General features: G+C 48.3%; 1 protein-coding gene across 1 annotated transcript; it reads left to right on the plus strand.

Annotated features, from left to right (window-relative positions):
* Positions 1-10249: 10249 nt before the first annotated feature.
* LOC119278440 (transmembrane protein 45A-like) lies at positions 10250-13028 on the plus strand. The gene is made up of 3 exons (XM_037559789.1): positions 10250-10562; positions 10723-11191; positions 12202-13028. Exons 2-3 carry the CDS (start codon positions 10842-10844, stop codon positions 12725-12727), a joined length of 876 nt encoding a protein of 291 aa, XP_037415686.1. The 5' UTR covers positions 10250-10562; positions 10723-10841; the 3' UTR covers positions 12728-13028.
* The last annotated feature ends 1069 nt before the right edge of the window (positions 13029-14097 follow it).

Consider the following 14097-nt stretch of genomic DNA (forward strand, 5'->3'; position numbering starts at 1 on the left):
CGGAGAAAAAAATTGAAAAATTTGGAAGCACGAACATATTTTGAAATTGTGAACAAAAAATTGAAATGCGGTACATTATCTGAATTTCAAAAGTTTTGAAAATTTTTGTGTAACGAGAACAATTTTGAATTTTGAGATTTTTTTTCGAAAACTAAACATTTTATGGAAACACAAACAAAATTTGAGTATTTTGAATTTATTTTGCAAAAATGAGGAGAAAAGAAAATGAAAATAAAATAACAAACCACAGAAAGAAAACAAACAGAAAAATGAAAAAACAGGAAAAGAAAAAAGAAACAGAAATAACTAAAAAGGAAAAGATGAAGACAAAAACTTCGCTAGAAGTTGGGCCGGCCCAATGTGTCGTGCGCGCGCGCACCCCATGTACGAAGCGTCGACATTATGACGCAGAGAGCGGCGAATAGGGATTTCCCCTCCTTACTTCCCTTCTTTCTCCCCTTTCCTTGACTCCTACTCCTACTACTTGGAAGGGGGGGAATCCTACTCCCGGTGGGAGTAGAACTCCTCCAAGGGTGCGCCATAGAGAGGACCGGCCCTCCCCCTCCTCCACTCCTTTATATACGGGGAGGGGGGCACCCCTTGGAGACACAACAATTGATCCCTTGGATCTCTTAGCCGTGTGCGGTGCCCCCCTCCACCATAGTCCACCTCGATAATACTGTAGCGGTGCTTAGGCGAAACCCTGCGTCGGTAGAACATCATCATCGTCACCACGCCGTCGTGCTGACGAAACTCTCCCTCAACACTCGGCTGGATCAGAGTTCGAGGGACGTCATCGGGCTGAACGTGTGCTGAACTCGGAGGTGCCGTACGTTCGGTACTTGATTGGTCGGATCGTGAAGACGTACGACTACATCAACCGCGTTGTGCTAATGCTTCCGCTTACGGTCTACAAGGGTATGTAGACAACACTCTCCCCTCTCGTTGCTATGCATCACCATGATCTTGCGTGTGCGTAGATTTTTTTTGAAATTACTATGTTTCCCATCAGTGGCATCCGAGCCTGGTTTTATGCGTAGATGTCATATGCATGAGTAGAACACAGGTGAGTTGTGGGCGATATAAGTCATACTGCTTACCAGCATGTCATACTTTGGTTCAGCGGTATTGTGAGATGAAGCGGCCCGGACCGACATTATGCGTACGCTTACGCGAGACTGGTTTCACCGCCACGAGCACTAGTTGCTTAGAGGTGACCGGCGGGTGTCTGTCTCTCTCACTTGAGTTGAACCAAGCATGGCTACGCCCGGTCCTTGCAAAGGTTAAAACAGCACCAACTTGAAAAACTATCGTTGTGGTTTTGATGCGTAGGTAAGAACGGTTCTTGCTCAGCCCGTAGCAGCCACATAAAACTTGCAACAACAAAGTAGAGGACGTCTAACTTGTTTTTGCAGGGCATGTTGTGATGTGATATGGTCAAGACGTGATGAGATATAAGTTGTTGTATGAGATGATCATGTTTTGTTGAAGTTATCGGCAACGGGCAGAAGCCCAATGGTTGTCTCTTGGTTGCATAAGATGCAGGCGCCAAATAATATCTTTATCGCTATGCGATAGCAATAGTTGCAAGAGCAATAGTTGGCGAGACGACCATGTGACGACACATTGATATAGATCAAGATGATGAAGATCATGGTGTCATGCCGATGACGATGGAGATCATGATGATGCTTTGAAGATGGAGATCAAAGGCAGAAGATGATGATGGCCATATCATGTCACATATTTTGATTGCATGTGATGTTTATCTTTTATACATCTCATTCTGTTTTGTTTCACGGTAGCATTATAAGATGATCTCTCACTAATTATCAAGAAGTGTTCTCCCTGAGTATGCACCATTGCGAAAGTTCTTCGTGCTGAGACACCACGTGATGATCGGGTGTGATAGGCTCTACGTTCAAATACAACGGGTGCAAAACAGTTGCACACGCGGAATACTCAGGTTAAACTTGACGAGCCTAGAATATAACAGATATGGCCTCGGAACACGGAGACCGAAAGGTCGAGCGTGAATCATATAGTAGATATGATCAACATAGTGATGTTTACCATTGAAACTACTCCATCTCACGTGATGATCGGACATGGTTTAGTTGATTTGGATCACGTGATCACTTAGATGATTCGAGGGATGTCTATCTAAGTGGGAGTTCTTAAGTAATATGATTAATTGAACTTTAATTTATCATGAACTTAGTCCTGGTAGTATTTTGCAAACTGTGTTGTAGATCAATAGCTCGCGTTGTTGCTTCCCTATGTTTTTGCTTCCCTATGTTTTTATATGTGTTCCTAGAGAAAACTAAGTTGAAAAATGTTAGTAGCAATGATGCGGACCTGGTCCGTGATCTGAGGTTTATCCTCATTGCTGCGCAGAAGAATTATGTCCTTGATGCACCGCTAGGTGACAGACCTATTGCAGGAGCAGATGCAGATGTTATGAACGTTTGTCTAGCTCAGTATGATGACTACTTGATAGTTTTGTGCACCATGCTTTATGGCTTAGAACCGGGACTACAAAAACATTTTTTGAAACGTCACTGAACATATGAGATGTTCCATGAGATGAAATTTATATTTCAGACTCATGCTCGTGTCAAGAGGTATGAGACCTCTGACAAATACTTCGCCTAAAAGATGGAGGAGAATTGCTCAACTAGTGAGCAAGTGCTTAGATTGTCTGAGTACTACAATCGCTTGAATCAAGTGGGAGTTAATCTTCCAGATAAGATAGTGATTGACAGAGTTCTCTAATCACCGTCACCAAGTTAGCAGAACTTAATGATGAACTAAAATATGCAAGGGATGTCGAAAATGATTCCCGAGCTCTTCGTGATGCTGAAATCGACGAAGGTAGAAATCAAGAAAAGAGCATCAAGTGTTGATGATTGATAAGACCACTAGTTTCAAGAAAAGGGCAAAGGAAAGGAAAGGGAACTTCAAGTAGAATGGCAAGCAAGTTGTCACTCCCACGAAGAAGCCCAAAGCTGAACCAAAGCCTGAAACTAAGTGCTTACACTGCAAAGGAAATGGTCACTGGAAGCAGAAATACCCTGAATATTTGGTGGATAAGAAGGATCGCAAAGTGAACAAGGGTATACAGGTTATTAATGTGTACCTTACTAGTGTTTATAGTAGCCCCCGAGTAGTTGATACTTGTTCGGTTGCTAAAGATTAGTAACTCGAAACAGGAGTTACAGAATAAACAGAAACTAGTTGAGGGTGAAGTGACGATGTGTGTTGGAAGTGGTTCCAAGATTGATATGATCATCATTGCACACTCCCTATACTTTCAAGATTAGTGTTGAACCTAAATAAATGTTATTTGGCATTTGCGTTGAGCATGAATATGATTTGATCATGTTTATTGCAATACGGTTATTCATTTAAAGTCAGAGAATAATTGTTGTTCTGTTTACATGAATAAAACCTTCAATGGTCATACACCCAATGAAAATAGTTTGTCGGATCTCGATCATAGTGATACACATATTCATAATATTGATGCCAAAAGATGCAAAGTTGATAATGATAGTGCAACATATTTGTGGCACTGCCATTTGGGTCATATCGGTGTAAAGCGCATGAAGAAACTCCATAAAGATGGATTTTTGGAATCACTTGGTTATGAATCATTTGATGCTTGCGAACCGTGCCTTTTGGGCAAGATGACTAAAACTCCGTTCTCCGGAACAATGGAACGAGCTACTGACTTATTGGAAATAATACATACCGATGTATGCGATCCAATGAGTGTTGATGCTCGTGGCAAGTATCATTATTTTCTGACCTTCACAGATGATTTGAGCAGATATGGGTATATCTACTTAATGAAACACAAGTCTGAAACATTTGAAAAGTTCAAAGAATTTCAGAATAAAGAGGAGAATCATCGTAACAAGAAAATAAAGTTTCTACGATCTGATCGTGGAGGAGAATATTTGAGTTATGAGTTTGGCCTTCAATTAAAACAATGTGGAATAGTTTCACAAACTCATACCACCTGGAACACCACAGCTAAATGGTGTGTCCAAACGTCATAACCGTACTTTATTGGATATAGTGCAATCTATGATGTCTATTATCGATTTACCACTATCATTTTTGGGGTTATGCATTAGAGACAATTGCATTCACTTTAAATAGGGCACCATCGAAATCCGTTGAGACGACGCCTTATGAACTCTGGCTTGGCAAGAAACCAAAGTTGTCGTTTCTTAAAGTTTGGGGCTGCGATGCTTATGTGAAAAAGTTTCAACCTGATAAGCTCGAACCCAAATCGGAGAAGTGCGTCTTCATAGAATACCCAAAGGTAACTATTGGGTACACCTTCTATCACAGATCCGAAGGCAAGTTATTCGTTGCTAAGATGGATCCTTTCTAGAGAAGGAGTTTCTCTCGAAAGAAGTGAGTGGGAGGAAAGTAGAACTTGATAAGATGATTGTACCTTCTCCCGAATTGGAAAGTAGTTCATCACAGAAACCAGTTCCAGTGATGCCTACACCGATTAGTGAGGAAGTTAATGATGATGATCATGAAACTTCGGATCAAGTTACTACCGAACCTCATAGGTCTTCCAGAGTAAGATCCGCACCAGAGTGGTACGGTAATCCTATTCTGGAAGTCATGTTACTAGACCATTATGAACCTACGAACTATGAGGAAGCGATGATGAGCCCAGATTCCGCAAAAAGGCTTGAGGCCATGAAATCTGAGATGGGATCCATGTATGAGAACAAAGTATGGACTTTGCTTGACTTGCCCGATGATCGGCAAGCCATAGAAAATAAATGGATCTTCAAAGAGGAAGACGGACACTGATAATAGTGTTACTATCTACAAAGCTTGACTTGTTGCAAAAGGTTTTCGACAAGTTCAAGGGGTTGACTACGATGAGACTTTCTCACCCGTAGCGATGCTTAAGTCTGTCCGAATCATGTTAGCAATTGCCACATTTTATGAAGTCTCACAAATGGATGTCAAAACTACATTCCTTATTGGATTTATTAAAGAAGAGTTGTATATGATGCAACCAGAAGGTTTTGTCAGTCCTAAAGGTGCTAACAAAATGTGCAAGCTCCAGCGATCCATCTATGGACTAGTGCAAGCATCTCGGAGTTGGAATATACGCTTTGATAAGTTGATCAAAGCATATGGTTTTATACAGTCTTTTGGAAAGGCCTGTACTTACAAGAAAGTGAGTGGGAGCACTACAGCCTTTCTAATAAGTATATGTGAATAACATATTGTTGATCGGAAATGATGTAGAATTTTCTGGAAAGCATATAGGAGTGTTTGAAAGGAGTTTTTTCAAAGAAAGACCTCAGTGAAGCTACTTACACATTAAGCATCAAGATCTATATAGATAGATCAAGACGCTTGATAAGATTTTTCAATGAGTACATACCTTGATAAGATTTTGAAGTAGTTCAAAATGGAACAGTCAAAAAGGGTTCTTGCCTGTGTTGCAAGGTGTGAAGTTGAGTAAGACTCAAAACCCGACCACGGCAGAAAACAGAAAGAGAATGAAAGTCATTCCCTATGCCTTAGTCATAGGTTCTATAAAGTATGCTATGTTGTGTACCAGACCTATTGTATACCTTGCTCTGAGTTTGGCAAGGGAGTACAATTTTGATCTAGGAGTAGATCACTGGATAGCGGTCAAGAATATCCTTAGTGAGGACTAAGGAGATGTTTCTCGATTATGGAGGTGATAAAAGAGTTCGTCGTAAAGAGTTACATCGATGCAAGCTTTTACACTAATCTAGATGACTCTAAGTCTCAATCTGGATACATATTGAAAGTGGGAGCAATTAGCTAGAGTAGCTGCGTGCAGAGCATTATAGACATAGAATATTTGCAAAATACATACGGCTCTGAATGTGACAGACCCGTTGACTAAACTTCTCTCATGAGCAAAACATGATCATACCTTAGTACTCTTTGGGTGTTAATCACATAGCGGCGATGTGAACTAGATTATTGACTCTAGTAAACCCTTCGGGTGTTGGTCACATGACGATGTGAACTATGGGTGTTAATCACATATAGATGTGAATATTGGTGTTAAATCACATGGCGATGTGAACTAGATTATTGACTCTAGTGCAAGTGGGAAACTGAAGGAAATATGCCCTAGAGGCAATAATAAAGTTACTATTAATTTCCTTATTACATGATAAATGTTTATTATTCATGCTAGAATTGTATTAACCAGAAACATAATACATGTGTGAATACATAGACAAACAGATTGTCACTAGTATGCCTCTACTTGACTAGCTCGTTGATCAAAGATGGTTATGTTTCCTAGCCATAGACATGAGTTGTCATTTGATTAACGGGATCACATCATTAGGAGAATGATGTGATTGACATGACCCATTCGGTTAGCTTAGCACACGATTGTTTAGTATGTTGTTGTTGCTTTCTTCATGACTTATACATGTTCCTATGACTATGAGATTATGCAACTCCCGTTTACCGGAGGAACACTTTGTGTGCTACCAAACGTCACAACGTAACTGGGTGATTATAAATGTGCTCTACAGGTGTCTCCGAAGGTACATGTTGGGTTGGCGTATTTCGAGATTAGGATTTGTCACTCCGATTGTCGGAGAGGTACTCTGGGCCCTCTCGGTAATGCACATCACTTAAGCCTTGCAAGCATTGCAACTAATGAGTTAGTTGCGGGATGATGTGTTATGGAACGAGTAAAGAGACTTGCCGGTAACGAGATTGAACTAGGTATTGAGATACCGACGATCGAATCTCGGGAAAGTAACATAGCGATGAGAAAGGGAACAACGTATGTTGTTATGGGGTCTGACCGATAAAGATCTTAGTAGAATATGTGGGAGCCAATATGAGCATCCAGGTTCCGCTATTGGTTATTGACCGTAAACGTGTTTCGGTCATGTCTACATTGTTCTCGAACCCGTAGGGTCCGCACGCTTAAGGTTTCGATGACAGTTATATTATGAGTTTATGAGTTTTGATGTACCGAAGGAGTTCGGAGTCCCGGATGAGATCGGGATATGACTAGGAGTCTCGAAATGGTCGAGACGTAAAGATCGATATGTTGGACGACTATATTCGGACTTCGGAAAGGTTCCGAGTGATTCGGTTATTTATCGGAGTACCGGAGAGTTATAGGAATTCGCCGGGGAGAAGTATTGGGCCTTATTGGGCCACACGGGAAAGAGAGAGGGGCTGCCTAGGGCAGGCCGCGCGCCCCTGCCCCCCGCCCAAGGCCTAGTCCGAATTGGACTAGGGGGAGGGGCTGCGCCCCCTCCTTCCTTCCCTTCTTTCTCCCCTTTCCTTGACTCCTACTCCTACTACTTGGAAGGGGGGAATCCTACTCCCGGTGGGAGTAGGACTCCTCCAAGGGCGCGCCATAGAGAGGACCGGCCCTCCCCCTCCTCCACTCCTTTATATACGGGGAGGGGGGCACCCCTTGGAGACACAACAATTGATCCCTTGGATCTCATAGCCGTGTGTGGTGCCCCCCTCCACCATAGTCCACCTCGATAATACTGTAGCGGTGCTTAGGCGAAGCCCTGCATCGGTAGAACATCATCATCTTCACCATGCTGTCGTGCTGACGAAACTCTCCCTCAACACTCGGCTGGATCAGAGTTCGAGGGACGTCATCGGGCTGAACGTGTGCTGAACTTGGAGGTGACGTACGTTCCATACTTGATCGGTCGGATCGTGAAGACGTACGACTACATCAATCGTGTTATGCTAACACTTCCGCTTACGGTCTACAAGGGTATGTAGACAACACTCTCCCCTCTCGTTGCTATGCATCACCATGATCTTGCGTGTGCGTAGGATTTTTTTGAAATTACTACGTTTCCCATCAGCCGAAGCACAGCAGCCGCAGCATTAAGTAGCGGCGATATGGGGAGGCAGCGACAGCTACAAGCGACAGGGAGCAGCATGACAGGGATACGCGGGCGCAAGCGATCGGGGTGACCGAGAGCTCGGACGAATCTCGAGCGGTGCAGGACGACGGGAGCTAACCTATGGGGCGGGGGAAGAAACAAGGGGAGGTCAAGGAGGATCTGAGGCTCACAGCGCAGCTCGGGGAGGGCTCGACGAGGCCAGGGATGGTTGGTGACGAGCGGATCGACGCGATGGATGACGGAGACCGAAGTTGAAGAAGAAGCTTGACCCCAACGACACGGTCGAGTCCGGTTGGATCCAATTGACGAAGGTGAAGAGGTGAACGACGGCGGAGCTTCTGGACACGACCGCAGGGCGCCGGCGCGACGATGGTCGCGACATCCGCGGTCACCACATGAGTTTAGGAGCTCGTTTTCGAGCAGATGAGGGGGCATGATGGGGGAATGAGAAGGGATCGGTCGAGAGCAGGCTAGAGTTTTTGTTGGACATGTTTATAGGCGGCCAGGGAGCGTTGATGGTCACGACGCACGCCATGGTCGTGGCCATGGCTGTGGATGTGTGCCACGACCCCCCGTCTGAGGAGGGGGTGAGGTGGAGGTGGGTTGGGCCTTCCCTTTTGCAAGATGGGCCATAGTGCGAGTAGTTTAGGTCCTTCTTTCTCTTCTCTCCTTTTTTACACTTCTACCACTGTTTTCTATTTAGTTGCCAGAGCAAATGAATTTAGTTGAGCTTGAAATTTAGCACAATATTCAAGTGCAATATTTTGGAGTGGCACATAAAGTTTCGAGGCAATTGGAGTTAAATAAATAAGTGTTTATTTTGCAAAGGCCATTTAATTTACTGTTGGACCAAAAATTAATTCCCAGGGGCATTTTGAGAATTCAAAAGAGGTTGGTTCCAATATGACAAATATCCAGGGTTTATTAGCCACACTTTGAACATTTTATTTTGCATGTTTGAGAAATTTGAATTTTGGTTAATTTGAATTTGAATTTGAATTGGGATTTGGATAAAGTGAGGATCAGTAACAGTAATGTGACGACATGGCATCATTAACGGGGGATTACTATAGCTTAATTATATGGGCGTCACAACTTGATATTCTGATTTTTTTGAAGAAGTTCTCCTTAATCCATCCTGATGTTGTTATTGTATACAGAATTTTACTGTACTAAGAGCTTCTACAGCCGGGCGTCCCAAACCGGCCTAAAATGCCTGGATGACCCGCCCAGTCACAATTTTTTTCAACCCAGACGGGCCCCTCAGATGGGACTCAACCGTCCGGGCTCACCGGCACCGCTCATATCCAGCCCAAAAATGGGGCGGATATGAGGGCGACCGAGAGCGCCCGTGCATGCCCGCCACGTCGGTCTGATGGCGGGGTCCCACACGGAAACTCGGTGGTCCGACGGACGCCACGTGGCGCCGCTCCGGCTCGCCGCCAGAGACCAAATCATGATATTTAAACCGGTCAACGTCCCACGACCCTAACCCATCCACCTCCCCCCTCTTTGTGCCGCCAGTCCGAGCCCATCCACCTCCTCCCTCTCCCGCTCCAGCGCTCCACCATGGTCCAGAGGAAGATCACCTACTGCACAATGCTCACGTCGGAGCGCCAGTACGAGATCCAGTAGGAGATCTAGGTGAGAGAGGCCGCGCGCGCCGCTCACATTGCTGCCGGGCTGCCTCCGGACTCGCCGGAGCCAAAGGAGGAGGAGGAGTAGTCGGTAGAAGAGGAGGAAGAGGAGTTGGATCCGATGGAGGCAGAGGAGGTGGCGAGAGCTGCTAGAGCAAGAGCTGTCGGGCTTCAACATGGAACAGGCGGACGCGGAGTTCGCCGTCGCCCAATCAGAGAAGATGGCGAAGCAGGAGGCCATCCTAGAGTCCATCCAGGATGAGGCCTATGTGGAGGCCAACCGGGCGTTCCTCCGGCAGAATCAGGCGGCGTCCGACGCGCTCTTCGCCGAACTCGACGCGGAGATAGAGACAGAGGAGGCCGGAGCGGAGCAGCCGGAGCTGTAGCTGGCGCCCATGCTACCAGAGCCGGGCACGGAGATCGCTGACATCCTCGACGACAAGTAGCTAGGTTATCGACGTAGTATGTAGGTTTATTTAGTTTGCATGTTTTTGTATGAATTTAAGAATCGAGTATGAGATGTCTAGATGCAACTCTTAATATTTTCTGAGGGGTCATGACTGTAGATGCTGTAACCATTCGTATCACGGTTGCATGTGCGGAAGGGATCTTTTTCCTAAACTCAAGTTTTGGACAGGACCGACCTCCCGAGGCACCGCACCGCATTGACTACACCGCACCGTTTGGCAGAGGACAGAGGAGCAGAGCAGAACAGAGGAGCAGGCCGCTATACACGAACACCGATCCATCAGGCACCAACCCCAACGCCTCCTCTTCTCCTTCTCCCTCCACTCCACCCCCTCTCTCTGCCTCGTCCTACACACGAACGGAACGGTGCTGATACCCGCGCCGCCGCGCTTTGCAGAGGGAAAAAAAAGGAGGCAAGGCAAAAGGCGCTTTCCGAGCAGAGAAAAGATCTGATCGCTTTACGCTTCTCCTCCCCGGGATTTTGATTCCCCCCACGCCATCATCCACCAATCATCGTCGTCGCCAGGTACGTACGTGCCGCCGTTCCTCGTCTCAAGGTTCCGTCGGTCGTCTTCTCGTTCGCCGGCGGGCCTCGTCGAGATTTGCTTTCGTTTTTTTACTCTGGCCAGCGAGACCCGTGCATGTCGCCGGCGAGTAACCGAGTCGTCGCTGATCCGTTGTTTCAGGCGGGCGGCGTGCTAGGACCACGAGTGGGAGTGGGCGTGCCAAGTCAACGCCGGCGGCGGGCCGTGCGCCGGTGATTCCGCGCGCAGATCCGAACAAGTTTGAACAGCGGCGCTGATCGATGGGGTCGTTCAAGGGCCACGTGCTGCCGGGGACGCTGTTCCTGGCGGTGGGCGCGTGGCACGTGTGGGCGGCCGTGGCGCGCTTCGCCATGGACCCGGCCGGGTTCCGCCTCCGCGTCTGGAACCCCGTGGGCGCGGGCGGCGGGGCGCTGCGGCACCTGGAGCTCTACGTCATCGCCGGGGGCGCCTTCCTGGACATGTGCGTGGAGGTGCTCTACTCCACCCACCTCCACATCTTCGCGCCCGGCGGCGGGGTCAACCCGGCGCACCTCAACGACCTCGAGCACGGCGGCATGCTGCTCATGTTCTTCCTCGTCGGCGCCCTCGCCCTCCTCTCCGAGAACACCAGGTCAGCTCACCATCCATCCATCCATCCATCCGTCATCCCGTTCACAATGATCCCAAATTCATCCGTCCATTTCTCCTCGGAATTTCATTCATCTCCTCCTCTTTTTTCACTCGACCGTGTGAAGCAAGAGGATCACAATTTTTTGAAAAAAGAAAATCATTCTTGAATTTTGGTTTTCCGAAAAAGATCGATCGATCGGTTTATGAATTTGCGGATCTGGAAAAGGAAAGGAGGTGAGATGGTTGTTGGGCTTAGTTGGTTGATGTTTTTGACTTCCTTGGTGTCGCACCTTGAATGTTCCAAGGACAGGACGGGCCAGAGGGAGAAGGATTGGCTAATCTGGTCCAGGCTAGCCCATGTGGTCACGAGCTAGTCTCCAAGTTGGCTAGCGCTAGTAGGAGTAGCAGATTCATTTGGCAAAATTTTGCTTGCAAAATTCGGGGGTGTTCAAAGGCTTTGTTTACTTCTGTATAATCTAGACTCACCTGTTCTAGAATGGATGACCCCGTTGGCTCCACGAATATTCAAATGGAGGTTCTTCTTGTGAGCTGTGAGTGCTCTTTTTTTTATTTGAAACGGAAGATTCTTCCCGTGAGTGGCCATTGCTTTCAGGACAAAGTCCAAGTCAGTGTGCAGATGAACTTGGCTAAAGCTTATCAGCTCAATTAGCTCATCATGCTTTAGCTTGACAGGAAGAAGACATCATATTCCATTGAGAAGCTTCGTTTCTATATATACTTCTAATTTCTTTAGTAGTGGGGGCCATCTCTGTCACTTTGTGAGCAGATAAGATATACAACCTGATGACTCTGTTTCACATTCCATGGTACCCGAGGGTTCCATGGAGTTTCTGTGTAGCCTTTTTGCCCTGCAATCATACTGCCGTTGTGTTTCATCTTGTCCATGCACGCAGCCATCTATTGTTATGATTGTTAGAACGAAATAGATGTACATCTCATCGTAAAAGTACACAACACAGTGAGCTCACTTGGGCTTTGATCGGCGATCAGGTACCTGCCCCTGACGGAGGGCGCGCTGTGCCTGCTGGCGGCTACGGCCTTCACGGCGGAGCTGCTGCTCTTCTACTTCCACTCGACCACGCACCAGGGGCTGGAGGGGTACTACCACTACCTCCTGGTGCTGCTCGTCGGGCTCTGCGTCGCCTCCAACGTCCTCGGCGCGCTCCTCCCGGCGAGCTTCCCCGCCGACCTCGCCAGCGGCCTGCTCATCACCCTGCAGGGCCTGTGGTTCTACCAGACGGCGTTCACGCTCTACGGGCCGATGCTCCCCGAGGGGTGCCACCGCGACGCCGGCGGGGACATCGAGTGCCACGGGCACGCCGCCGGGGAGCGCGCGGAGCAGCTCGCCGACTTCCAGCTCTTCGCCTACGTCTTCCTCGCGTTCGCCTACGCCCTCGGCTGCTACGCCGTCGCCGCCGCCAAGTACGGCCACCCGGACCTGAGCACCGTCGAGATGGAGCACCGGGAAAATGGTGGATTCGTTGGTAGCTCGGAGCTGTCTAGTGGTGGCATATGAATGATATGACTTCTGCTCTGTTTTTGCCATTGTCGTCTTGTTGGATTTGGTAGAGTACACGCGACACGCACATCATTCGGTACAAGGCTAGAGTGGGCTGTACATTGGGGCTAGTTAATTACACAGAAAAATCACGGATCGACGTTCCTTAGTTTTACTGTGAAGATTGTTTGACTTTTTTACACGAGAGGATTAGCATAAGACTATACGAGAGTGTTTTTTCTACTAGCAAAAAGTTTGTTTTTGTACACCAGATCTGTTTCTGTCTGCCTTCAAGTATACCATCTGTTCACGCGGACCTTGAGAGTTCTTCAACTTGTCACACAAAATAGATGTGCTTAGCCTATGATATACTTCTATACTACAACCGAGCTGATTGGCTAGGACCTTGTTGGTTTCCCAACTACTTTAGTGATCTAAAAAATCTTGTATTTAATTATAGAGGAAGTAATTAATATTCTATAAGCCGTTAGGTTGTTAAGATTCAGTGGCTAAGGGCATCTCCACGAGTTGCTAAGGGCATCTATACGGTAGATAGAGCCAACCTCCTCCCCATCCGCTCTCCCCCCTCGCGTCGCCCCCGCGGGCGGCTGAGCGGGGCAACCCTAGCCGTTGGCCTTCTTCTTCCCCCTCCCGTCTCCCTCCCCCGCCGCCACCGGCTAGCGCCGCTGGGCAAAGCCCTGGTGGCGCCGGCGCCGACGGGAAGCTTTCCCCCCTTTTTTGCTCAGCCTAGGGTTGGCGATGGACAACCTGGCCGGGTAGGGGCGCTGCGCTCGCAAGGGGTCGGTGGCACGGCAACAGACGCGGGTGGTGACAGTGTGCGCGGCGGCGCAGGCGGCGGGGCCAAGTGCGTGAGGGGGTTGTGCGGCGGCTTTGCGCGGCGGCTCTCTAGCGGATGCGGGCGCCGTCGGGTCACCCGATCTTGCGCCCTGGTGGGCGGCGGGCCGTGGAGGCCTTGTCCAGGGCGCTACGGGGAGCGACTGCTCACTCTTCGGGTGGGCGGCATGGTGGGCGGTGGACTCGGGCCGGCGGCCTGGATCTGGGCCAGATCTAGCAGGGCGGCGCGGGTTCGGCGAGGTGGTGCTGCTCGGGATCCCTCGGGCGGCAGTGGGGCAGCCTGCTGCTCCTTGGCAGCGGTGGTTCGTGCTTCAGGAGGTCAGTGCTGACGGTTTGTTTCTCTGGCGTGCCGTGATGGTGTGAATCCGGTATGCGGTGGTGGATGTCGTTCGTCGGCGCGCAGGTGCAGGGAGCCGACTTGGTCCGCACGGGTGCAAGCTTGTGCGTTAGTGCTCTTCTCTCTTGTTGCGTTGTGCTGGCGTCGACCCGAGGTTGCTCGTCGAGCGTCGCTGTGCCGTCGGACAGATCGGCAC

Source organism: Triticum dicoccoides, chromosome 3B (assembly GCF_002162155.2).
Source record: "Triticum dicoccoides isolate Atlit2015 ecotype Zavitan chromosome 3B, WEW_v2.0, whole genome shotgun sequence".
NCBI lineage: Eukaryota > Viridiplantae > Streptophyta > Magnoliopsida > Poales > Poaceae > Triticum > Triticum dicoccoides.

What these genes read in the sequence shown, in the direction of transcription:
- LOC119278440 (XM_037559789.1), top strand. Translation starts at nt 10,842, where the DNA reads ATGGGGTCGTTCAAGGGCCACGTGCTGCCGGGGACGCTGTTCCTGGCG. An exon ending in CTCCTCTCCGAGAACACCAG is followed by an intron (nt 11,192 to 12,201) that starts GTCAGCTCACCA and finishes ATCGGCGATCAG; the next exon opens with GTACCTGCCCCTGACGGAGG.